This window comes from Pipistrellus hanaki, assembly GCF_964339955.1.
Source record: "Pipistrellus hanaki genome assembly, chromosome: 2".
In the NCBI taxonomy this organism is placed as follows: Eukaryota; Metazoa; Chordata; class Mammalia; order Chiroptera; family Vespertilionidae; genus Pipistrellus; species Pipistrellus hanaki.
Window position 1 is genome coordinate 169,464,044 of NC_140504.1, and position 27,359 is coordinate 169,491,402.

A 27,359-nucleotide genomic window follows, 5' to 3' on the forward strand; every position below is an offset into this window, starting at 1 on the left:
AAGGCTGTCACATCTCAGAACGTTTATAGATGCTGGTCCCTTCCCTTGAAATGCCTTTCCTTGTGGTCTGCACCGAAAAAGGTTCCCCCCTCCCTCAAAGCCCAGCTCTGATGAGGTCCTGGGGAAAGTCTCTGTGGCACTGAGATCTTCCCTCACCTGATGCTGCACCCACCCCCTGCTTCTGGCATTGAACGGGGCACAGTGTGTCTCAATCAACGCTGTGTTGAAAAGTTGGCAGGAGGGAGGGTGAGACAATACAGATGAGCCAAAGGCTGTCTCCTGGGATGCGGAGGAGAGACACAGGTTCTGGGACTTAGAGCGTCAAGGTGACCACGGCCATGGGGCTGTTGGACAGAAGAAGGCCGCTGCGGCCTGTCACGGCAGCAGTCCAAGGGAGGCACACAGAGCCGGCTCGGCTAGCCCATCCGCCATCAGCAGAGACATAGCCTATTAATTCTCCGTGAGGAGTTTACCACTGCCAGGATGTCCCTCTTAGAAAACATGGTCTGGACGCTTTCTTAGAGTCACTGTTGATTTTATCTGACTTTCTCATTCCAGAAAGAGAATCATTTCAATTCCATTTACATTTAATTCAAAAGCTCCTCCCCCCTTTATTATTTTAAATTCATCTCAGAGGGTTGTATGTTTTTATCTTTCGTTTTTTCATATTCCATAAAGCAGCATTCACAAAACCTGGCCAGGGTTCCTTAAGCGTGGTGCTCCCAGGAATTCTCATCTCTTTGAGAGCATGGGTTTGATGACTCAAAAGAAAAAAAAAAAAAAGAAAAAAGGAACAAGAGCTCCTGTTTTCAAGCATTTTCAAGTATTTGCCAGGCATGAGGTAAGTGCGCCATATACATGATCTCATTTAATTCTCACGACACTCCCCCCTTTATACAGAGAGGGCACTAAGGCTCAGAGAGGCCTTGTGACTTGTTTGGATCTCACAGCCGCTGGAGGAGCAGAGCAGAGGTTTGAAACCGAGGGGTTATCCAATGTGCTTGGTCCACCCTGGCTCACCAATTCCTGGCTCATCATTTGAATAAGATGGGAAGGGAGGGACCAGGGATAGAGAGGAAGTAGGAGTGAGGATCAAAAGGTGAATGAATGGGAAGGATGTGGGGTGGAAGGTGGAGGTGGAAGTAAGGGGGTGGAGGATGGGGTAAGGCTGGGCTGTTGGGCAGGGAAGGAGGAGGGGGCAGGGGAGCTGCAGGCAGAGGCCTAAAGGCCAGACATTGCATTTGGGGGAAGCCTGAGGCTAAACCCATCCGGGAAGAACACACCAGGCAGGAGCACTATGTTTGGAATTGGGAACTCCACTTGGTCCCCTCCAGGGAGCACTCTGCAGGGTGCAGAGCACGGCTCCTCCACCCCTTACAGAGACTCCTCTGCGGTGAGCAGCACAAGCCCCATTTTACAGATGCATACACTGAGACTCGGGAGTGAAGGTGCTTGTCCAAGATTGCATAGCTAGTGAGTCTCCAATGCCACCTACCTCCAGTTCCTCTGCCTTCCCAGGCATGCCATTTCCACCTGGGCACTCAGTTTCCCACTCCCTACATAATGAAAGAGGGCCTCAGGGCTCTGGCCTGACCGTAAGGCCAGAGCTTCAGAAAGGTTGAGTTTGATTTAAAAAAAAAAAAACTAGGGGCAAGAGGAAGGCATCCAGTGTAAGCCAAGATCTGTGGTGCTGGCATCTTAGCTTCAAGAAGGGAAAGGGCATTTTAATTTGTTGGGCCCCTCTGAACTCAGAGTGCTATGCATTACCCCATTTGACAGCTCAGGAAACTGAGGCTCAGAATAGCCAAGACCCATCCACAGTCATGTAGCCTGTCCACGGCAGAGCTGGCACTTAAGCAGTTTTTTCTGTTCCTTTGGGGACATTGGCGACAGCATGGCCACTATCCATTTTAGACTCTCCCTTTTCTCCTTTCCTAACGCAAACTTCCTGGACCAGTCAGATCCTTGCACTGCGCATGCACTGTATGCCAGGCACCATGTGAGCACCTCGTGCAGAGTTTCTCACAGAAGCCTGACCACAGTTCCATTCCCTCCACTCACCAGGTAAGAAGACAGAAGGGTGCAGAAGCCATTTTGCACACAACCACAGGCTGATGGATAGCAAAGCCAGGTTTCAAGTGAAGGCTGTTTTTGCAGAAAAACTTCCAAGCACCAGATTAGGGGGTGGACATGACCATCTTTAAGGTCCCTTAAATTTTAGGACTTCACAAAAAACTGCTCTGGAGGATAGTATCCAGGCAACCTCACACAGCCTTGGAGCAGGGAGGTCAGATGGCTAGCCGGGCCGGGTGTCAAAGAACATGTGGTCCCCCAGACACTCAGCCACAACGGGAAGCACTGTTACATGTGGGCAATGCATTCTGAAAGAGCAGGAGACAGAGAAACGGGAGCAGAGGAGGGGACAGTTGTGAAAGATGGCTAGAAATTTCCTGTGCTAGGAAAGGCATTCCACACAGGGGGACCAGCAAAAGCCAAGGCCCAGAGGAGCAAAAGAAGCTGGAGTCCAGGAGGAGAGGAGGCCTCGGGCAGGGAGGGAAAAAGCAGGCGTTCCAGGGCTACCATTAACTCTTAACTCCGGGTGGCACGGGGCCACTGGCGCTGCCTCCCCGGCTTCAGCTTGCCCGTCTAATAATGAGTAGATAAGAGGACTGACTGAATCCCAGGAGAGACCCCAGAATGGCTGTTAACTAGGCACATCTGGATGCCAACTTGGAAGCTGCCTTTGCCCAGAAAGTTTTCCTACCCAGACCCTTCCTCCCTGGAGCGAGGTGAGGCGCAAACCCCCATTTCCAAAGCAGTGGGCTTGACAGACACCCTGCACGGGCTGGGCTGGCCTGGCCTCTCTAGGCTCATTTACAGCAGGATTCTCCAGGGTGTTCAATCACGTTCCACCTTGTACTTTCCCACTGTCTAACCTTCCCCAGCCATTCCCTTCAGGAAACTCCCTGCCCAAGGAAGCCCAGTTGCTGTGTGCTCCCTGGCCCTCACCACCTCTCAGGGTCTGTCTTCCCTGCTAGACCTGCCTGCTCAGATACTTCAGGCTCCCAAATAATTCCCAGGATGGAGCCTGAGATGTTGAGGTGAGTCAGGGTGGCTGCTGGCCTGGAAATATGCCCTAACTCAGGGCTGGGAAGGCACAGATGCCCAGGCACTCGTCGGCTGCAATTTAAGAAGCTCAGAGGAATAGACTCTTTAGAAGGAAGAGGCTGGACAAAGGCTGGTGGTAAGTGGAAGGCAGCAAAACCTCTGGAGTGGTCCGGGCAGCCGAGCCAGGGGATACAGAACAGGCCATGTGGCCTCTGAATGCCCATTTCTTCTTCTGTAAAGGGAGCATGATAACTCATGGCTGGGCACAGTATGTCTCAGAATAGTTAGTCCTCTTCTCTCTCAGGACTTCCCATGAGTTATGATCCCAGCCTGTCAGTCAAGTCTCTCTGACTCTCAGCTCACAGCCTGGCTGGGCAGATAGGGTCAGTAACCATCCCCTGCCAGGTGGCAGACTGTGTGACCTTGGGAAGGGATGTAGCCTCTCTTGGCCTCAGAGTTTCGACCAGTTTTGTCTGAAGATGGCATGGGGAATCGCCAACACTGAACCAGAATATAAAAATCCCTGAATCTCAATAAACAGCAACTCTCTGCCTCTCCCCTCTCCTCCCAGCACCCAGGGTTTTGTTTTCAGGGGTGTGGGGGGCTGGGGCAAAGCAAAAAGAAGAATCCAGAAGCCCCAGAATTATGTGACATGAAAGCATGTTTGGCCTGGGCCGGCCCTCTGGGAGATGGGCAAGGAGGTCCAGCCAGATGGCTAGTGGTCCGAGTGTCTTGGCTGGTTAAGGATACTAATCAATAATGACCAGCTTTTGGTCGCATGCATTTCCCTGGCCCCAGGTCCAAAGGCACCAGAGAGTCCATAACAGAGAGGGGTGGGGACCAGTGGCCGGTGCACTGCAGCTGCGGAGGGACCCTGGCAGGATGGAAGGCCAGCCTGGAGGCTCCAGCTGTGCATGGGACCAGGGGCTCTAACCAGAGCCTCCTCCCCGTGCCTCTCCCAGCACCCCTTCTACTCCAGTCGTCCTGGGCAGACACCCAAAGTGGAGCAGGCGCTCTGCATCGCTGGTGGACACCTCACAAGGCCAGCGGCTCACGTGACAGCCCTGCCCACCTCACCAACAGCAGAGGCTGGTGCAATTAGCTGACCTCAAGGCCAGCCTCCACCACTAACTACCTGCCAAGCCTCAGTTTCCTCGTTTGTGAAAGAGCCATAAATGATCCTGTCCTAACTCCTAGGGCTACTGCACAGGTCTCCTGAGATGATCAATGGAAGAAGGTGTTACGGGAAGGTCGGAATTAACTAAGCACCTCCCTAGGTCCTCTCTTTTAATCCTAATAACAGCAATCTTAAAAGGCAGGTACTATTATCGCCCCATTTAATAACCAGATGTGCTTCAGTTCAGAAAGGCCAAGTCACCTGCCTGAGGTCGCACATCTGATGAGAGGCAGGGCCAGGCAGGGACCTAGGTCTTGTGACTCCAGACCAGACTCTTAACTGTCTACACACAGTTCCCACACAGCACTCACAATGTTGGTCAAAGCTCTTCACAGAAGTCAGGGGCTGTTGTCATTATTACCTATAGCAATAAAATGTCATATGCTAATTAGACCAGACGACCTTCCGGACGAAGCCGGGGCTGCGAGGTCCGAGGCAAGCCGCCGCGGCTGAGATGGCCGAGCTCCTTGCACAAATGTCCTGCATCAAACCTCTAAGTTTCTTATAAAACCCGAGGCTACCAGAGGTTTTTCCTTTTCGTTCTGCCTCTCTTTTTCTCGATGTGGAGAAAAGCAAACTACACCCGGCTAATTCCTTCAGACTCAGACAATCAGAATTCCAACTGTCTGGGACAGCCAACCTAAGAAAGCAAGAAATTAATCTTTTCAAAGCTAAGGTCTTCGAGGCGTCGCAGCAGTATTTGGGTTGGACGTAACCTTGCTATCATAACGCAGATGAAACCCCAAATGTAATAAGGCTAAGACAACTCGGACCACGTAAGAAGCATAACAGGATATTGCAAAGAGATCAGGGGGCTTCCTCTGGGCGGCGGGACCAGCCAGGGGAGGGCGGGGTGGGGGGATGGGCGGCGTGGTCTATCTGGGGGCCTGCGAGGGGGGTCCCGGTCCCAGGCCTGACTGAGGGCGGGGCGGCGTGGCAGAGGGGAGCCGGCTCCTCCCCGACACCTCGAGGCCGCCTGGTGCGGAGCGAGGCTTCACACTTAGGTTAAATGTAAACCAGCTGCAGGATCGAGTGTTACAGTTGGAAGGGGTGGAGAAGGCTTACCTCATGAAAGAACTGTGGAAACGGCTGCTGGAAAGATAATAAAAGGATTAACTGCTATTTTAGTGGGCCATTTACTCTTCAATCAAAGTGTCTCATCTATTTCCTGTTCTCCAGAGGCTCTGGGCCCAAAATTCCTTTGTCTATTACAGCACATGGTAGCAGAGGCCTGTCATGAGAAATTAATAATTTTACAGGGAAGGGTGATTTTACTTATCTGGGTGCGGGCTGGAGACCGCCCCTTCCCGGGGGTTGCCTGCCACGCCAGCATCTCAGGAAGGGGGAGCACCCCACTGCAGGCAGGGAGGAGTTCAGAGGAGACCTCTGCTACCATCTCCAGATGGGGGGACCCGGCAGGGCTGGCCTCATGACCCCAGAGGATAATCAGTGGAACAGGAGAAAATCTGCACCAACGAGAGCACCCCCACTTAGAAAGATGTGTGTTCAAATTCCACTCCGGTGGTTATCAGTTGTATAACTGTGGGCAGCAGATACGTATTTATTGTTGTTAGTATTATTGCTATCATGATTACTAGCCTCTATTGTTGCTGTATCTCTAGCTGTCAAATGGGGGTTCTAATAGCATCTACCCCGTAGGGTAGTTGTGAGGACCACACAGAGTTACCGACTCAAATAACCCCTGCACCCAGTCAGCACTCAGAAGCTGCTTGCCAGTATGATCACCATAACCCCAAACCCTCAAAGAAGCAAGATGCAGTGTTTTTATAGCGGCAAGTGGAAGGCCAGCTGGACTCCCCAGAACTTTTGTTTCTTTGCCTGTATAAACTGTTCCACAGGAGTCACAGGAAGATTAAATGGGTGAGTATAAACTCAGCTTTAACATCACCTCCTCCTGGAAGCCCTTCTGGGCCTCCCCTCTGTGAGCCCACGCAAACTCCCTCCCAGAACCTGACCCTGATCTCCACACCATCTCCTACCCCTCCCTGACCATGAGTGCCCCAGAGCAAGGAAGGTGGCAGGTCTGGGTCTGAGTACCCAGAGTCAGGCATGAGCCAGGTCTATGCCAGTGTCTTTCTGTGGAGTCTGCTGAATCAAGCAAGAAGCCCAGAGAGCGAATCCCGAGACTACACGGAGTAATCTGTGTTTCTCTGACCCACTTGTTAGTCCTCTATTTGCCAAACTGGAAAATGGGCAGGATGGTTTCAATCATCTCCAAGGGCCCTAATGTGCAACACGGACACTCCTGCCTGCTGTGATTCCACACGGGAGGCCCTCAGGTGAGAAGGCCCTGACCACACCTCGCCGGGAATCAGACCGTGTAGCCTCCACGTAGGCCCCCAGACACCAGTGGGCTCACCCACAGGAAAGGAGACAGGAAGGACTCTAGCTCCAGGGTCTCCGAGGGAGAGAGGGCCCCGCTGTCTGCCAGCAGCCCTGGCCTGTGATGCCTGTGGGTCCTCTCCTCCCAAGCAGGAACATGCCTTTCAGCAGCCATGTGTTGTGACACCCAATGTGAACTGGAGCATCCCCAGAGAGTGGCCCAGCCACCAGCTCTCCCTCCAGCATACTCTTGGGCCAAAGACATAACTCAAGCTCTCAGCCTGCTCACACTTGCCTCTCCCCACAACACCAGCACCCCCACCGCCGGCTATTCACTGCCCCTCACTTGCCTATAAAGTGAACTTCTCATCCTCAAGACCCGGCCTCCTCAACGCTGAACAGGCTGGGCCCGGCAATGCCCAGCTCACAGCAGCACGAGAAGATGGAGACCAAAGGACGCATACCTGGTCCCAGCAGGACGGAGTTTATGCTGCCGGTTGCCAATGCTTCCTGCCTCCTCCCTGGTCCCTGCCAAAGCTGCCCTGGGCTTTGAGCGCCCCTTTTCAGACTGAGCGCCCCACGAGGCAGGGCCCAGTGACAGTGACAGCACGCAAGTGTGGAGGAACTCAACCTTGGCTCTGACACCGCTGAAGCCCAGACACACCGCTCCCTCCCTCTGCCTCACCAACGCCCCCATAGGTGGGCACTGTGGCTCCACAGTCCTTCCACTCTGGGCAGGCACTTTTCCTGGGGGGCTGGCTGGCTGGGCCTTGGTGGTAGGCACGGCGGCTCAGCTGAGGATACCAGGGACTACATTCCTCCAATACGGATTTCCACCACCGTGAGAGCTGACGCAGAAATGGTCAGAATGGCCAGAGGCCCATGTGGCTGCAGGTGTGTGTGTGTGTGTATGTGTGTGTGTGTGTGTGTACCCCAGCAGCACTGCAGGTGCTGCCTTATCTATTAACCCTTGGCCATACCCCCAAGGGGACCCATAGCTCAACTGGATGCTCATGAAGACCTGGTGCTCCTTACAGGGTCAGCCAAGCTGTGGGCTTCCCAGGAGGCCCAGGACCCAGCAGGACAGCTTGTGCCCCATGACTCTCGTGGCCGTCAGCATGTGGGACACTGAACATGTGCATGTAAGGGAGAAGGCTGGTGAGCCTGCTCTGACTTCAGAGCAAGTGTGTGACCACCTACCGTGTGTGTGCACACCAGGCCGTGTGGCATGCCTTGGGGTGGGGAAGGGGCACACGGCGAGTACCAGGGGCCCTCTGCCAAGGTTCCCAGTGACAGGTGCACTGACCATCTTGACAGCGGCCACATCCATAGTGTTCTTCCTCCCCTCCTCACTCAGCCATAGCGGGTCTCAGCCAGCCCCCGGCAAGGAGGCCCAGGCATGCCTCTCGGGCCGTGCGGGTCGGGTGGACGTGGCCTGGTGGCCATGGAAACTCACCATGCACTTGTTGGGCTTCTCGCCTGAGTGTACCCTCATGTGGATGAGCAGTTTGTAGCGGGCATTGAAGGGCTTGTAGCGGCGCACGCAGCCCGCCCAGAAGCAGGTGAAGTCCTCGCCCTTGCGCTGGTCTATGTGGCTCTTCTCGATGTGCCGCACCAGCTCCTCCTGCTGCTCGTAGGCTGCACAGCAGTCCACCCAGCGGCATGCCTGCCGCCCAGCCCCCCTCCCCGCCAGGCCCAGCCCCAGGCCACCAAGGCCTAGGCCTGCAGGCACCTGAGGCACAGGGTAGGGGGGTGGCAGGCCGGGCTGGTGAGGTCCAAAGAGCTCTGAGAATTCGTCCGCAGGCTCCTGCTTCAGGAAGCCCAACTTGCGGCAGGATTCCGCCTGCAAACTGCCCTCGTGGCTCCCAGTGGTTGCAGGGCCGGGCTGGGCCCGCTTGGGAGGGCCCCCCAGGTCTCCCGGGAGAGGGGGGCTCCGGAGTCCATTCACACAGGTGACCAGAGTAGTCTGGGAGGAGCGGAGGATGGAGGTGATGTCGGAGGAGGCACAGGGTGAGGAGGAGGCCGAGGAGGTGACGGGCAGGCCCAGGAGGCAGCAGCGCTTCAGGCCGCCCTCGGGAAGGTGGGCCTCAGGTGGCGGGCCCAGGCCGGAGCTGGATTCGCTGCCTAGAAGGTAGCAGGAAGGTGCGGGGTGGGCAAGGCCTCGGCCCGGGAGGTCCAGGTCTGTGTGCGGGCCAGAGGCTGGTGGGGCCTGGCAGTGGGCTGAGAGGGGTACCCGAGCTTCCATCATTGCCCGGTAGACGGGCAGGGACTCTTGCTTGATGTGCTGTGTAGCTGGGAGGCTGCCATTCACATACGTGGCCTGGGGTCTGGGTGACCTGGAAGACAGGGGACAGAGAGGCCATGAACGGGTGGGCACTCATAGTGGGGAGGCCCAGGAAGGGGGCGGCGAGGAACCTGAGGGCCGAGGGCTGAGGAAGCCCAGAGCAAGGATGGAAGGTGAGGAATGGCAGGCAGGTGGGAAGGGAGGGAGAGCAGAGAGAGGGACAGGTAGGAAGGTAGAGATATGCTGTCTGGCCAGCAAGGAAGAGTGTGGAGGAAAGGGGGAGAGGGGAGGAAGAGAAGTGAGGCTGAGGAAAGGTTCAAAAGAGGCAAGCAGGAGGTCTGAAGAGGAGAATGCAGGAAAAGAAATCATTTCCTCCTTTTACCAAGTCCAGCTCACCCCCTCCTGCCCTAGATGCCATCCTGTCCTGCCTCCCAGGCCACCCTAGGGTCTGCCCTAACTGCCCGCCCCCCTCCCCCCCCCCATACACACACTCCCACACACACCTTCTACTGAGTTCTGGAGGGAGAAGGTCGAGGCTGACATTTTGAGGGACAGTTTGTTTTAAATTATGCTTACATGTCCTTTAAATCTTCATTAATTTTTTTAATCTTTCACAATTTCTAAAAATGTTAACTGTGATGTTTTGCCCCAAGCAAGGTCTTTTTTAACAGTGAGAATATTAGAGGATGGGTTTTTCAAAACATAGTCCTGGTGAAGAGTGCATCCCAGGAATAACTAAGGAAAAGCTTCCTGGGTGGGGTTGTCCCCGAATTTCAAGCCTAGACCCTGTGGTGGGGGAAGCAGAATGACCAACACATGGGAGGCAGAGGGCCCGGGTTCGAGGCCAGGCTCGGCCACTCCCAGCTATGCACACTGAGTAAGGGGCTCTGAGCCTCTCTCCTCACCCCACCTTCAGAATGGTTCTGCTCCTGGAGATGTGAACAGTGTGATGGGCAGGGCTGGATGGCTGAAGTGGTATCTTCATCACCCATGTGGTCCATGCCACTCTAGAGAGGGCATTCTCCGAATGTGGGCAAGTGTGTGCAGGTAGAGACACCAGGGCCTGCTGGTCACCTGAGGATCTGAGATGGGGAGAGGCCAGCAGCAGGCGCTTGGCCTCGGGTCGGAGAAGCCCCCACCAGCCGTGGGCAGGACAGGAGGCCTGGTTATGTGCCACCCCGTGTGTCCTCAGACCTCGCCCCATAATGGCCTCGGTTACCTCACCTGTGAAACGAGGACCAACCCTCTCTACCTCAGAGGGTGGCTGCCAAGATCAAGTGAGAACAGATGCTGTGAGACCATCTGGAAAGAGGATGGCAGAGCGAATGGTGCCATCCTCCCTGTTTCCCAGTGTTACTGCCTGCAGCTCCGGCCCGCCCCTCTCCAGCTCTGTAGCTACCGCATCCCCAGCTCCAGTCACAGGAGGAGGGAAGGGGCCGGGCAGCCAGGCCAGAGCCAGAGCACTCAGCCAGCATCGCCTCCAGCTCCATCACCACAGGGCCAGGAAAGGAGCCGGGAGGAGGTGGGCCTCAGAGACGGGGGACCAGGTCCAAGAGGGCTCCGGTCTTGCCCACAGTCACGAGCAGCAGGTCAGTGGCAGGGCTGGGCCCAGAACCCAGGCTTCCCTGCTCCTGGCTGTGGGCCTTTCTCCGATACAGAACTGTGGAAAGGCTTGGGGGTAGGGGGGAACCCTTCTGCTTTCTTCCCAACTACACTTGAACAATCCCTGGTTAGCTCACCAGTGGCCTCTCTTCCCACCCAGGAACTCTGCTGCCCAGAGCACAGTCAGTGGATTCTGATGTGGACCACAATCTGTAACCCCTCTCCAGGGCTGGGGACTCGGGGTCCACCCTCAACGCAGAAAGCTCCGAGCAGCTCAGAGATCTGGTATCCACTTGTGACTGGGGAGCTTAACAAGATAAATAGAAGCAAAGCTGTTCCTTGCATGATTGCCATCCTGGGCCTGGCACAGGGAGGCTCGGGCAGGGAAGGGCGGCCAGGGAAGCCTCTGGTCCTGGGGTCCCACGGCTCCAAATGCCAGCTGAGCAGCCCCCACCAGCCCCGCTGGCCCTGTGCACCAGGCAATGCCCATCACCACTAGAGATGGTGAGCGTGAGTCCCTGGATGAACCAACACCGTGGAGCAGTCCCACGCGCCAGGCGCTCTCCCGAGGCCCATCCCAACACAGAAGGATGCGAGGCACCTGCTGAACGCGTGCCCAAATCCTTCACGGGAGAGGCCACCATCTGTTTTACACTTGGGAAAACTGAAGCAACCTGCCCAAGCTGTCAGAGGCGGTCAGGGGTAGAGCAGGAATTTGAACCTGGATCTGGTTAAATAAGACCTAGAATTTCCCCACAACACTCGACTGGCCCGGGCCCCGCTTCTTCGCCTGTAAAACGATCTAATTGAATAATCATATGTTTCCCTGCAACTTTAATGTTCTGAATCTCAAGGCTCTACCATCCTGGACCCTGGAAGGAAGTTGCTGAAATTGGGGGAAATCGGTGTTCCTTCAGCAGAGACTCAAGTAGAGAAGAGGGTGAGGTGGGACCTCACGGGGTCCGCACACCCGATGGTTCAAGGCTGCAGCCTGGGCTGAGGGACAGCAAGCTCAGTCCATAGGTTTTTCACCTTGTGCCGGGGGAGGCTGGGGGCTCCAGGCAGTTCGGAGCCCAGGCAGGCCCCCGCCCCTCTAATGGGGAAACTGAGGACCAGCCCCTGAGGGAATGCTGAGACTCCGCTGAGGGGTGGTAGCCTTGTGTCAAACAGAAGAGAGCACAGGGGCTCTCCCTGGAGGCCAAGACGTGAAGGTATAAAACCGTGTGGCACGTTCAAAGCAAGGCCAGGAAGTGGGAGGCGGGCAGGCCTGGACCCACCATGGACACCTCCTGACACTGCTGGGGGCCTGCAAGCTCTGTGATCCCATCCTCATCTCACAGGTGAGGAAATGGGGCTTGAGAGGGTCAGCATCTCATCCAAGGCCCAGAGAGCCAGTGATGGAGCTGGGACTGGCTCTGCAATTAATAGCACATTCTGCTGACTGTGGTGAGGATGGGCAGTCATTTTAAGCACAGATAAAACAACATCAGGATACCGCTGTTTCTTAACACTCCTCGCCACTTGCTGAGTGACCTCTGGCTAGTTTTATAGCCCTCTGGCCTCCGTTTCCCCACCCTATGGCAGCTGTGGGCTGAATGAGTTACCACATGTAAAGTGTCGAGTAGTAAGCACTCCAGGATTGTCACTTATTAGGGACAGGACCTGAGCCTCCTGGGATTAGGTGGTTAAATGAGAGACTGTGCACAGGCAGCAGCCACTTAGAGAGTGGCAGCTATTTTATTGATATTAGAAAGCTGGGCCGGAGGCAAGGAGGTGGCTCGTGCGGCTGCTGCAGGAACCCAGGCAGTGGGGTCAAGGGGCCAGAGATCAGGAGGGGACCGCAAGAATGGAGAGGGGCCCCAACCACAAGTCCAGTGGCAGGGAGAAGGACGAGCCCTGCCTGGTGTGGGAGAGGGGCTGGCCCTCCTTTCCTGTAGGAAAAGGAGGGAGTCTGCAAGTGCCAGGTCAGATTCAACCACTTCCTCCCTGGCAATGGGGGCAGCAACTTAGGTTGGTGCTGGTGTAGGGTTCTGCATACAGACTCTCCTGTGCCCTCAACTGTCAAAATGGCATTCCAAATGGCAAATGATATTTCCGATTGCCTCTATCAAAACGGAATATGGGGAAGAGGACATCTGTAATCCTTTTGACCATAAAGATAGATTTTTTTTTTTAAAGAAAACAGAACACTCACCTAGCTTTCCCTGGGCCTGCATCGCATCTACCCCAAAAGAGGCAGAATTCTGCTGGAAAACTGGATACGGCTGGGAGCCTCGGTGATCATCAAGCGGATACATGCATGTGGCTGTTACCAAATAGGGCACAGCTTGAAAGCTAAAGGGTGTCTGGTCCTGTTGTGTACTGAGTTAGATATCCCCCTAAAATTCGTATGTGAAAGCCTGAACCCTCCATGGGACTGTATTTGGAGACAGAGGCTAAGGGAGGTGATTAAGGTTAAATGAGGTCATCGGGTGCGGCCCTAATCCGCAAGGACTGGGGCAGAGACACCAAACCGAGGGTGTGCACACCGAGGCCGAGTAAGGACACCGGGAGAAGGAGGCCGCCTCGGGAGAACCCAAACCCGCTGACATCCTGATGTTGGCCTCCCCGCGCCCAGAGCTGTGAGGAAATAAATGTCTGCTGTTGAAACCACCCAGTCCGTGGCGTCTGGTCATGGCAGACGAGCGGACGCATGTTCTCCCATAAATCAGACGTCTCATTCACATCGAGGGAGGCCATGGGAAACCTAATTCCCAACGAAAAACAGTTTCCCAAAAAGAAAAAGCTATTTAGACCTATCTCCCCCTCTGGACTCCCACTGGGAAGTAAGCTCCATCGGGGAGCTCTCTGCTCCCTCCACCAGGCACCCCAGCACCCACAGTGCCTGGCTGGTGACGAGATAAGCTGTGAGCAGGCAAGTGGGTCCATTTTTAGAATCTTGGACCTGGGAGCAGGCCTGAGGTCAGCAGCCCCACGCAGTGGGGTACAGGGGGGCCTATCTGAGGTTGGCCTCCTCCTGTCAGCACAGCAGAGGGCACAGAGGCACGGGCGGGACTCCGGGAGAAGCCACAGGAGACGATTCCAGCCTGGCATGCCATCTGACGGGATACTTTGCAAAGTCAGACTGGGAACGTCCTGGCACTGAATGACACCCTTTACCTACCAGGGTCCTGCAGGGGGAAGGCTTCCTGGGGCAGGACATGGCCCAGGTGGAGGAATCCCCTCCGCTCGGTCAACCGTCCAGGGTTTGACAATGGGAATTCTGAATTGAGTTTTCCTTCCCTGACTCACTCCAAATCTTCCTCTTCTAAAATGACTGATTCTCTGAGAAAGGCCACCTCAGCTGCTGCAATGAGGAAGCACAGCTCAATGAAACCATCGCTGTCTCTCAGAGGCCCTGCAATTCCAGAGGTGCAGGGCCATGCCCAGGCAGCCATCATGGTGCTACTGGGCTCTGGCTGGTCCCTGGCAATCCTGTGCCTCAGTTTCTCTGTGCATCCCATAAGCCAACAGGCTAGGTGGGGTCTGGAGGCCTCCAAGGAGTGTCCACAGATGGCAGCTGATGGTGGGGATGGAGCACATACCTGCTGGGATGGGGGAAATGGAGCAGTCTCTCACAGGCTGGGGGGTGGCTCCTGGATGGGGGGGTTCCCGCCGAGAGAAACAGGCCCTGACGGCAGGTGGGGCCCAGGCCCTCAGCAAGGTCCAGGTCCAGCAGGCTCTTCTCGGAGCCTGGAGTGCAGTGAGAGTAGCTCCCGTTCACTAGGCAGAGAAAGACAGGAAAGGAGACAGGGTAAGTGGCGACAGTCATTGGGTACAGCAGGATACAGAGCACCCCTGAACCCCCTACCACATCTGAGGCACAGGGATACCTCATTTCATTCCCACAATCACCAGCAGGATCAACGTTAGCATCAGCCGCCACTCTAGGTGCAGGAAAGACTTGGGAATTAGACGGACAAGGTCCTGTCTCTGGGAAGCTCCATGTTCCACAGCACTGTATCCTCATGGTTCTTTGGCAGCCTAACCATCTGCCTGGCCCAGCTGCTGAGCTATTATGAAGAATAAGTTAAGGCAGCAGATGTGAAAGCCCCTGAAAAACTACATAACATGTGACAAAAATGTCTGGCATGTTTGTTAAGTTACTTCCACTCCCTAAGCCTCAGTTTTCTCATCTGTAGTGTGAGGAGAATTCATTTGGAAACTACTTCTTACTTAGGCTTTCTGCCCTGTCACCTGGCCGAGTTAGGCTTAGGAGGAGCAGACATGCATGGGCTTGGAGTCCTATGGGTCTTGGTGTGAGTCCCTACTGCCCCAACCAAGCCTGTGACTTGGACAAGTCCCTCCCCGAGGCTGACCCTCGCCCTGGGTGGAAGATGGAGGCAGCCATACCAGCTCCCGGGAGATGCTGTGAGGTTTCGAGCCCTGGGGTGCAGGGCCCCTAGCACAGTGCTGGCACTGACCAGGTGTAGAAATTGTTCTTACTACCATATAGCACTTTGGAAAGCATAAAGTACCCTAGAAAGGTAATAAAACATTAGCAGGCCCAAGTATTGTCCAGGAACTGTCACCACTGAGCAAGACACACCATTAAGATGAGAAGAGAACTGACACCAAAATACTCCTAAAGTAAGGACAAAGCACCATTTGCCGAGTAGTGTGTGCAGGCCCTGGCTGCAGATCCGCTGGCCTCTGAGGGAGGTGTGGGTATTGTCCCCACTGTACAGAAGAGCAAACAGAGGCTCGGTGAAGCTAATTTGCCCAAGATCACACAGCTAGTAAGAGTCTGGGATCTCTGACCTGAGTCAGACACAAACCCCACATTGCAATCACTACATAATAAAAAGTGTCCCCTTAGCCCAAAATCTAACCTCACCCAATTCTAGCCCACCCCCAAGACCAGACACTCTGAGCTAATTCAGCATGTGCCCACTGCCAAGCACTGACAGTTTGCAGATGAGAACACATGCTCTCAATGTCCTAGGCTAGGTAAGGGGCTCAGACAAATTTCCGGGTTCCCAGGCACAGACAAGCCTGCCCAGATGAACATTTGCTCAGACGCTGCCCTCTGTGTCACCTTCCCAGCCAGTGCCTGGGCCCGTGTCTTGCTGTGAGGAACACTCACTCCCACTGGCTTTGGCTGCTGCTCGGCCAGCCCCTCACAAGCTTATTTTTTAATAACTTGGTTGTTTTTTAATTAAAAAGAAATCCCTGGTAACAAATGTGAATGGCCTGAGCTAATGAGAGCAGGCTGCCGCTCGCTTAACTCCATCTCTGCTTGGCGGTCTCTGCCTTCTCCAAATCGTTTCTGCATGCGATTTTATTGTCCCGTTGAGGCAAACCATGGGACTGGGCCTCAGAAAACTGTGGATAATTTTATGACCATTAATAGCATTTGGAGCAGAGAGAGCTTAATCATCACACAGGGCTGTTCGGCCAAGGTCTTTCTCCCAGAGTCTCTGGGTTGGGCAGGCAGTTCTGAGCTTCCTTCAGGGATCCACCAGGCCCATTGGGGGCCTGTGAGTCACTTACCCCTCATTCACTTAGGAGAATGTGTGGAACCATGGACGGTGGCCCCCAGAAAGGCACCAGGGAGCCCAGCATCCTTCAAGCCCTTACTCATCAGGCACTTCCTAAGTGCCAGGCACATTCAATTCTTTCAAGTGTCCATCCCTGTGATGCGGGCTCATTACAGCCATTTTCCAGATGAGAAAAGTTGAGATTTGAAGAAATTGGGATCTTTGACTAGGACCATGGGTCTGGGTTTGACTTGTTTGGCCCCACCCAGATCTCTTAGACTTGGAAGCCCAAGTTCAGTCCTGCCACCCCTCAGCCAACTGAACAACTGGGGGCCCCTGAACAAGCATCCCCACCTGTGACTCCAATGAAGATCATGTTGGGGGGCTTTTGGGGAAGTCAAAGAACCATCATCCCAAAGACTCCTAAACTCTGCAGGTGGCAGATCACTCCATCTACAGACAAGCACAGGAGCTCAGGGAAGTTTAACGGTTTACCCAAAGTCACCCAGGCAGTGCAGTCAGGGGCCGAGTTGAGATGTGGGAAGAGACAGTCATTGTTATTCAATGAACAATTGAGGCCTGTTGGCTCCTCTCTGCTGGATACACTAAGAGGTTTCCCTATCTCTCTATATAAAAGCCTAAGCGACTGAATGACCAGTTGCTATGATGCGCATTGACCACCAGGGGGCAGGCGCTCAATGCAGGAGCTGCCCCCTGGTGGTCAGTGCGCTCCCACAGTGGGAGTGCTGCTCAGCTGACTGTAGGATGCCAGATGCCGCTGGGCTCACGGTTGGCAAGCACAGTTTTGGTAGCACGAGCCTCTGCCACCTCTGCAGCAGTGCTACCGAGCAACAGTGGCAGGCACAGTGGGGCCAGGATGAGTGGGAGCAGCGCCAGGCCTGGGCTCAGGCTCCTACCTGGCCGCCTGGCCTACGGACATCAGGCTGAAACATCCCCCAAGGAGTCCCAGATTGCAAGAGGACACAGGCCAGGCTGAGGGACCCCAACAGTGCATGAATCCATGCACTGGGCCTCTAGTAAAAAGTAAGCAAGCCAGCTCTGAAAGGGAGGAAGGAGCCCCTTGGGCCACAGTCTGGCACTTCTCAGGGCTCCACACCCATTCAAACATCTCCAGACTCCGGATGACAGCCTTGCAGAGGGACATATAAGCTCCAGACCTGGCAAGTCGCTGCCGAACGTCACATGTCAATTGCTAGCAGAGCCAGGGTCTGGACCCAGATATCCCAAGGCTTATGCCCATCCTACCCTAGGCCACCTGATTTCTCATAGGCTTAAATGAAACCAAAGGCTGAGATATGTTTCCCAGAGATGCTGCCACTACTGTCACCGCTGCCCACTCCAGGCCCACGTCAGCCAGGGCCCTCCCACTGTCCTCCCGCCTGTTGCATCTTGCCTCTCTGTCCCAGGTGCATCACAGAACCCACCCCTGCTCACTCTATAACAAGCATGTCAAACTGACGGCCCACGGGTCACATGTGGCCCACAACAAATATTTTTGCAGCCAGCCCATGTAATAGTATGTAAGAAACATTTTAATAAAAATTTTGTAACTTAATTTTTACAACATCCTGTCATACATCATTATTAATAACCCCTACAATGTTCGCTAATGACTGCTTACTATCATCGTGTTGCATTCATTTCCCTTAGGCACCTTACATGCAGGCGCACCATTTCTCTCCACTAATAATAGCAGCGAATATTTTAGCAGCTGATGACCACGTCATTAGTCTTGGACTGACTTGTTTGGTGTGCGCAACAGGAAATATTTCGATGTCAGAGAACAAGAAAAATTGGTTTATTTGCGTTATGCTTATTAATGTGTGCAGTTTTTCTGTGTCTGGTAAGTCAGGGAGGTCCTGTGTTCATTTTCACAAGTTGGTGAGAAAATCTAGAACATCAGGACTGGGACTGACTGACCATCTATTTCAATAATAGATGAAGAAACTGAGGCCCACACAGCAAATCCACAACAGAGTCTGGACTGGCACCCTCAGGGCCAGGTAAGAGTTTGGTTTCACTTTCTCTTCAAGTCTCAGTTTTCCTATCTGTAAAATGGCACCAACACTACTTCACAAGGTTCTGGTGACAATTAAGGGAGATGACGAACACAATGTGTTTGGCATGGTGCCTGGCTCCCAGGAACTGTATAATGGTGTCCATAATGATCACTATCTCTCCTATTTACCCTTGGGCTTGGGATGGGGCCAGGAGGCAGGGCCCTGTGTGAGGAGCATTCTAACCCCAGGAAGGTCAGGCCTGGATGGCCTTGAAGCCAGACTCCAAAGGACAAGCCCCCAAGGCTCAGGGGTCAATGAATGCAGCAGCCTGAATGAGGTCACAGCCAGCAAATCTGAAGCAAATGTCTCCAGTTACACACCACAGAGCTTTGCAAATTACCGTAATGACTTGGCTATAAAGCAGTACCACATATAAGGTGACTCCCCACAGGAATTTTAATGTACGTCGGAACCTGCCAAGTCTGCATGAGAGGGACAATGATGCATTCAGCATCCCAGGCCCTCATGCCGCCTCCCTGCAGTCCCAGAGCAGCCCGTGGCCGGTCTAGGATGGCCTACACGACTGCTCCTCGTTCACGGACAAGCAGAGCAGACTTTGGTACCCACCACACCTTACAGTCTACCACACATTTTGCAGCCCTCACATTTGAGCTTCACTACAACCCCCAGAAGTAGGGTGGGAAGGGCTGGGGGGCGGGGGGGGGGGGGTAAGAGGGCAAACAATTTGCCCAAGTTCACTCAGCAACTGAAGGGCTCAGACTTACACCGGGTCTCCTGACTCAGCCACCTGGTTAGCAAACTTCTTCTATAAAGGGCAAGGCAGTACATATTTTGGGTTTTGCAGGCCTTACAATCTGCTGTCACAATTATTCAACTTGGACCGTAAAAAGCAACCACAGACAATATGTAAACCAATGAGCGGGGCTGTGCTCCAATAAAACTTTATTTAGAAAGACAGCTCACTGATCCCAGGGAGTGGGAGACACAGGGCTCCACTTCTCAAGCCCAGAGGTTGAGCAATTCTCTAAGGACTCACAGCCCATGCTGCATCCACCCCTGGCCCCTTCTGCCTCACAGCACTGCCTCGTCAGCCCCTCTCTCTCTTCCCCACCAAACCCAGAGGCCTGGCAGCCACAGCCCGGTAGGCTGGGCTAGCTGAGGGCCACTCACTTAGCCTGGAGCCACCTTGGGGGGTTCACAGTCACTGGGGAGGAGAGGCTGTGAGTTTGGCAGGAGCTACAGAGCCTGATGCTCAAGGCCTCCTGCCACGTTTACAGTCACTCGTCATCTCTCATCCCAGATCACAAAAACTCCATAAACTCTCCTTTAAAGCTAAGCTAGGTTTAGAGGGACTCAGGCCAGTAAAACCTGAGCAGGCTCCCCTCAGGATGCCACTGCAAAGAAAGCCGAGCGAGCCCTCTGCTCTGTCCCAGTCCAGCCCAGGGCTGGGTCCACATGTGGGTGCAGGTGTCTATATACACAAACACATATTCTGGCCGAGGTTTTCTCTGTGTCTTGTATTGCTACCAAATTAGCATATATTGGTTGGTGGAAAAAATTGGAAAATACAGCTTGGCAATTAACTATCAGAAAATGAATGTCACCTATAAGACCAACAACAGAGACAGCCACAGCAGACATGACGACACATAAACCTCATATTTCCATATGCTTCTCTACATATTTGACAAAAACAAAATAGGAAAACATGCTTATTTTCCTGAACTCCGCTTTTTTTCTTTTTTTAGTATCACAGCATGAACACTAAAGTCCATGTAGTGCCTATTACATGCCAGGCCCAGTATCAGGCTCTTTTCACGCCAGCGTTTCTAATGCCATTGTCCACGGTCATGAAGCTGGTAAATGGTACAAATCTTGGACTTAGAGGGCAACACTGGCCCAGACCTTGCTCCACGTCATTAAGGGATTCAGAGTCCACGCAGCTGATTACCTTCTTAGTGTATTGGTCAGCCTGGGCTGCCATCACAAAATACCACAGGCCAGGTGGCTTAAACAACACATTTATTTTCTCACTTTTCTGGAGGCTGGGAGTGTAAGAGAAAGGTTCCTGCGGATTGAGTTTCTGGTGAGAGTGCCCTTCCTGGCTTATAGATGGCCACCTTCTCACTCGGTCCCTCCATGGCCTTTCCTTGAGCGTGCATGCAAAGAATGAGGGTGAGAGTGCAGTGTGTCCTGGTGTCTCTTTATAAGGACACTAATCCTATTGGAGAATCAGGGCCCCACCCTTAACCTCATTGAATCTAACAAAGGTCCCATGTCCAAATAAAGTCACAGTGGAGGTAGTAGCTTCAACATATGAATTTGGTCGGCAGATAAGAGGAGGCACAAACCACAAACATCTAGTCTATAATACGTGACACTCTTTCCCCCCACAACAGGGTGCATATTTCTATATCTACTAGAAGCCCAGTGCACTAAATTCATGTATGGGTAGGGTCCCAAGCCTGGTCAACAATCAAGGACAATCGGGGCCTTCCTGCTACCAGCCAGGGCCTTCCTTCACTCCGTGCCACCCCCTGGTGGTCAACGCACATTATAGTGAATGATTGAACTCCCTGACTCCAATCAAACTCACAAGGGGACACTTTACATATTAGCCTTTTATATAGAGAGATAGGATTGAGAAGGAGAGACAATATCCCATGGCATATAAGTGCAGATTCTGGGGTCTGACCAACTAACTTTACATTCTGGTTTTGTCATTTACTAGCTGTGGCCTTGTCTGTGTCACATGACTTGGCATCTCTGTGCCTCAGTTTATTGAAATGGGTTCATTTATCACATGTAAAGTACCAGGAAGAGTACGTCTGGCACGTAGTAAGCACTATGTCGGTACTGGCTCTTGTGGTTGTTCTTTTTAATCCCACTCCAGGTGGGCTTCAAAGCCTGCATTGATCAGCATGATCTCACCTCCCCAGCCACAAGGCCACAGGGCCGGCTCCGAGACAGGCACCACAAGTTAGTTCAATTAGACAGAGGCCTGAAACTTCTGTTTGATGACTGGGGTAAGAGCAGCCTCTCCTCCTCTGATATGAATGAGGAGGCATGTGGCCTTGGGGGCTAATAGAAGCCAGCTTGTCATCCCAAGGGAAGTCGATTGGAGAACAATAAACCAAGGCATCTCAACCAACAGCAAAGAAACTAAACCACAGCACTGGTTGCACCAAGAACCTCTTGTGTGAAGAGTAAAATTCCTGTAGTGCACTAAGCTTGTCTCAGGTGTATTTTCTGCCACTTGCAACCAAAAGCATCCTTATTAATACAATTTCTTCCATAAAATAATTTCTATCCATTCTGATCATCTTTGTTTTTAATTTGAGTATTTAGTCCATTTATACCATTTACCTTTAATGTAACTAACTTATATTTGGGTTGAAATCTACAACCTTATAGGTGTACTTTACTGCTAGTGTACCTCAGGGGCAGCAGAGATGCCATGTTGAATCAGAGAAGTAACAGCACAAACAGGGGCCCAAAATCTGGCAGAAGCACTGGGCATAGTTAGCTGATTAAAATATCTCCCAGGGGTGGGGGAGGGTGGCCTAGTAAAGAAATTCTATTATCCTTTAAATTCTCAGGTTCTGCATTTCATCATACTGAGTCAGCATGGTTCCAAAATTTAAGATTAGAAAGTTCCATGCATGTGGGATTTTAAAGTTACATGATTCTCTCACTCTAAGATGATGCAATTTTATATAAGCATTTATATTACTACTAGAGGCTCAGTGCATGAAATTTGTGCATTGTGGGGGGTCAGGCGTGGGAGTGGGGATTCTGGTAGTCACAAGGACTTGGAGCCACTCTTGCAGTCCAGGAGCCCTAAGGGGATGTCCAACTGCCGACTTAGTGCTGCTGTGGAGGTGGAAGAGGCTCCCGCCACCACCACTGTGCTTGCCAGCCGTGAGCCCGGTTCCTGTCTGAGCAGTGCTCCCCCTGTGGGAGGATGCTGACCACCAGGGGGCAGCTCCTGCATTGAACGTCTGCCTCCTGCTAGTGAGTGCACATCAGAGCGACTGGTGTTTGGTCAATTTGCATATCAGCCTTTTATTATATAGGACTAGGGGCCCAGTGCACAGATTTGTGCACCTTGGGAGGAACTGTGGGCCACAAGGCTGCAGTGGGCACAGGGGTGGGTCTTGGCCCATCCTCCATGCCCCTGCCCAGCCCCTCCTGCTGCAGCCCCCAGTCCCCTCTCTGCTGACAGCCCCGCTCCTGCTGCTGCCACTCCCATGTGCTGATGGCGCCGGCCCTGCTTGCACCTGTTGACAATGCAGAGCGATTGGGGCCAACACCAGCAGCAGGTGCAAGAGGCATCTGCTGCCCCAATCACCCCTCAGGAGCAGGATGAGGTGGAAAAGCCCTCAGAGGTAATAAGGGCTGGCAGCCACCACTCACACCTGTTGACAGCGCCAAGTGATCGGGACCAGTGCTGGGCGCCAGCAGCATGCATGAGTGGCAGCTCTGGTGCCGGCTACAGGTGTGAGCAGAGCCGGCATCAGCAGCGGGTGCAAATGGCGGCTGCCGGCCCCAAGCACACCCCCAGGAGCAGGGAGAGGTAGAGAAGCCACCTTTCACACCTGCTGACAGCACTGAGCAATTGGGGCCAGCACTGGCAGCAGGTGCGAGCACTGTGCGGGACTGCAGCATGAGAGCAAAGAATTTTTGGTAACCACCGGAGTCTCGCCCCAATGACAGCAGCTGGCGCCCCACCTTGATCTGGCACCCCCGCTTATCTGCTCCACCATCCCATCGTGGCTGACACCCTCCATGTTCCTCACTCTGCCCCCTGCTACAGACACTCGCCATGATCCGTGCATGCCCCCTGGTGGTCAGCGTATGTCACAGCGACCGTTTGTTCGGTTGTACGGTTATTCGGTTGTTCCACCATTTGGTTTATTTGCATATTAGGGTTTTATATAGAAGATAGATGGTTCTAAGATTCTCTGATTCTGAGGCTGTAAAATCCCAGACCTCTCTGATGGCCCATCACTTTCTAGGATGCCCTGTGCCCCACAGAAACCCCGCCTGGTCCAGACCATCAGGGAGCAATAGTGATGGTCACCAAAAACCCTTTTGTTTTTGTCCAAGCCCAAAACAGCCAGAAGAGTAATGGCATGACAAGAAATCCAGAGGAAATGGCTGTTGAAATCTATAAAAACTTCTCAAAGACAAACCTTTCCATCTGTGTTTTTTCAGTAAGTACAGAACCATAAATGTTTATGTCAGGCATATATTTATTATTTCATGTTTGCCCCCCCCCTTTTTCTTTAACATCCTCCACTTAAATCAGCTAATTAGCTAACTTCTATTCATGCCCATGTTGCTCACATCTTAATCCCCCCCCCCCCCAACTGCTGAGAAATATGTAAAGTAAGAAAGAAAACATAAAGACAAGGGGGGAATGAACAGCTCCAGGCAGCTGGGCAGGGGAAGGGAGGTGATGCCAGCATCTTAAAACCCCCTCCCTCCATCTCAGGCCTCTGGGAAGGATTAGTTGTTCTGACTGAGAAAATACCACAATTCTTTGCAAAGACACCTCAACCCCCAAGAAAAGGCACCATCAGTAATTACAACATAGGGCAGGCAGTAGGAACAGTTCCTTGTCCCTCAGAGAGGCTCAGAGTTTCTAGACACTGTGGAAAAGACAATTTGTTCCGAAGTTTGGCCAGAAAGGCTGGCAAAGCCTACTTGGGAAGTCATAGAATTTGCTTTGCCTTCTGAAAAATTCCCTTTCTCTGGGCCTCAGCTCTGAAAACACTCAGTTCCCAGTGTACCTCCTCCAGGAAGCCCTCCCTGACCAGCCCTGTCCCACAGAGCTTTTTGTTCTCTTCCTCTGCCCTCCCTGAGCACCTATAGTCAGTGTTCCAGTCTGCACCCTCACCTGCCAGGACACAAGGGACATATTGAAAATCATTGTGGGGGGGGGGGGGGGGGGTCAGGCATGGGAGTGGGGATTCTGGTGGTCACAAGGATTTGGAGCCACTCATTTAGTGGGGAGGAGCCAGAGATGGACAACTCATGGCTTACACTAGCTTGTGAGTATCTTGCCAGGCATTCAAATAAACCGTAAACAAGCAACCTGGTCCTCTAAGCCTGAACACAGTCCCATTTTGCACATAAACACAGAGTACTTTTCTCATGATTTTAGCATATACTGAATTTTCCAGGAATGGAACTACCATGTAAATTGAGGCGAGACTGGACTGTGTTTTGTTTGGAACCTAAACAGGAGGTGTTCGCCATTTCAGAAAATCACGTCATCCTCGGTCGCCCTGCCTGTGACGTCTGTGTGTCTGGCCTACAGGTCCGGGGATGCTGTGAGCCGCTGACGACTTCATCCTGTATCCTGAGGAACACACATCACCAAGGGTCCTTCCCCTGGCACCTCTTCCCCATAATTCCATTGAAACATTACATGGAATTGTTAGGAATTTGGTGCAGGCAGGTTACATTCTCTACGGATTTTACTTCAGGAGGGTAACGGAGCCCTGTTAGAAAGAGGAAGCGCTCTGAGAACCACCGGCTGAGGCCAACTCCTCATTTTTCAGATAGGGAAAGAGAGGTGGCTCCCAAGTCACTCCCTGGGTGACACGGGAGAGCCAGGCTCTGGCCAAGGGCGTCTGACTCGACAGTGTTAAGACTTTCACGTGCAGGCCCGTGTCTTTTTTTTTTGTCTTGTCCTTTTTTAAAAAAAAAAAAAAAAAAAAAAAACCTTTAAGTTACAGCTGGCATTCAGGTGTGCAGAATACTGGTTAGACTTGAATGTAACTTAGGAAGTGATTTCCCCATAAATCTAGTATCCACGTAGGCAGGCCCGTCTTGATGTCTTTGAATCTCAGGGTCTATTTCTAGATTTAGCGACACAAAGAGAGCCCCGAGCCCAGAAGGACACATGAGAAGGCAGGCACATGATCCCCAAGCGGGCTCCCCAGTGAAGGCGAATCAGCAGCCAGGCCCTGTGCTGGGGCCACAATCGTGGGGGGGGGGGGGGGGGGCGCAGGGAGCGGGGAGCAGGCACGTGCCAGGCTGACTCTGGAATGCCCTGGAGCAGGGGTCTTCAAACTACGGCCCGCGGGCCACATGCGGCCCGCAGAGGAGTCTGATCCGGCCAGCCAGGTTTTTTGGGCAGTAAGCGCAGCCGAGGTGTTACAGTAGGAATTAGTAGTTCATATAGTCCGGCCCTCCAGCTCTCTGAGGGACCGTGATCTGGCCCCCACTTTAAAAAGTTTGAGGACCCCTGCCCTGGAGGGACAGGCCCCAAAGGGGTTCTCGAGCAGGTACAGGCTCCTGCACTGGCTGATCAGGGTTGAGACTGGAGTGATGATCACCTCCCCACCCTGCCTCCCCCACCCCAGTCATTCTCCTTCTGCTGCGCTCCTGGTCTCAGTCCTTCTTCACCCTCAGCCTCCATTCTCCCCATTGAACAGCTCTCAGTCCATCCTCCTCTCCGTCCGTCCACACAGGCTTTGCCTCACTTCAAACCACCAGCAAACCTGAGCAATAGTTTCCTCTCCTCCCTGAATGCGACCACCCATCCCACCACAGCCAGAGTGATCTTCCCAAAGCACAAAACTGGCCCACTGGTCCCTGCTCCTGACCCACCACAGCTCCCACTGCCCACGAGATACCCTCCGAATGCCTAAACCAAGCAAGCAAGACCTTGTACCCTCTGTTTGTCTTCACTGTCCAGCTCCCCGTGCTGGTTCCAATACTCCCCTGCCTGCAGCTGTGCCCAACTGCTCACAGCTCCCCAGACTGGCCCTGCTCTCCCCCCACTTCCCCAGTCCTTGCCTTTGCTGTTCCTACCACCAGGCTGCCCTACTGCTTCCTCTGTGCACCCCAGCCCCGAGTGTCCCCATCAGAGCGCCACTTGCCCTGCATGGTGTGGTTCACGTCTAAGTGTGTCAAATGCCAGTTTTATGGACAAATGCAGAAAAGAACATATGAGGTGAGAGTTAAGCAAGGCCTCGAGTGATACTTGAACTTCTGCTGCCAGGAAAGACGGACCTAGAAGGACAAGAGAGACAGAAGCCTTTTCTCTAAGACGCAGCCCCAGTGGGTCCACCGGGTCGCAGGCCCCACTCCGGCCAGGACAGCTCCCCTGAAGAGATGGGGGATGGAAACATACCGAGCATTTCCATAAGCGTGTTTGAGGGAACAGGAAGCAGCACCTAGCGAGGTTTTCATTCTAAACAGGCACAGGCCTCTGGAAGGCTGGGGACTGCAGGCTTAGCCCAGCCCAGCCTGGGCCCTGCTCCAGGCGGCACCGGCCCACAGAGTACCACACTGCCCTAACTTCTGAGGCTGTGAGGAAGGGTTTCTAGGCAAATACAGCCAATGGGGCACTCCATTCAGGGACACTCATGGCTGGGCAGCTCCAGAGGAGAAAGCCTGGCCACAGGTCACATTTTGCCTCCATGGGGAGGTAGTCTGGTTCTCACCAAAATACATGAATGAATACTCGTGTGTTTTGGTCCAGTCGCATCCGCATTCAGCCCCAACCCCCCTTTCTCACATTTCGGAGTGAGAGCCCACGGAAAGGGCCCCTGGGCAGGGAAGCACAGCCCAGTGCTCCAGGCTCCCCTGAAGACTCGCTACATGTCTAGGGCAGCCCCCAGCCCTTGGGACTCAGATTCCTTTGCTGTGAAACAAAGGAAGTGGAGTGGAGGTGGGACTAAATGTGCATGTTCTCTTGTAGCCCCAGAGAGCCATCATGTATCCCTTGTCAAAGGTCTCAAGACCCAGAGGAGGGGCTGGTGTTGTACAGGACCCCACATCTGGGACGCCTCACTACCTGACAGGCCTGCTACTTCCCACAGGAACCCAATGCTTCCTCTGGAATAGCCAAAGACAGACACCTGTTCTCCCTCCCCCAAGCTCCTACTGTATGTACAGCCTCGGCTCTGGGACACAGAGATGCAGCAGGCACTGGTGCCATTCTCAGGAGCCCACAGTCTGGTGAGTGACACAGACCCTTAAACAGAAAAGGTGCTAAAACTACCCCTTCCCCAAGGGTGAAGGAGCATACTCCCCTTCCTTCCTCCTTCCTCCAGTGCAGTCACTGCCTCCATGAAGCCTTCCCTGACCCTGCCACCTTCTCCCCACGTGGCTGACCACTCACTCCCATGCATGCTGGAATCCCTCCCCTACAGCCCTTACCATGTAATGCAAGCATGTGTCTGTACCTCAGAGGACAGAACACCGTGCCATATGTTTCAACTAAGCTTCTCAATGATCTTGCTAGATAAGTCAAGCAGCCTATT

General features: G+C 53.4%; 1 protein-coding gene across 1 annotated transcript in view; it reads right to left on the reverse strand.

Annotated features, from left to right (window-relative positions):
- GLIS1 (GLIS family zinc finger 1) overlaps window positions 1-27,359 on the reverse strand; it is a 218,818-nt gene that overhangs the window by 73,786 nt on the left and 117,673 nt on the right. The window contains exons 3-4 of the mRNA XM_084872894.1: window positions 14,099-14,276; window positions 8,085-8,964 (exon numbers count right to left, since the gene is read on the reverse strand). Of these exons, the coding sequence (XP_084729020.1) occupies window positions 8,085-8,964; window positions 14,099-14,276 (1,058 nt within the window). The remainder of the gene's footprint in view (window positions 1-8,084; window positions 8,965-14,098; window positions 14,277-27,359) is intronic.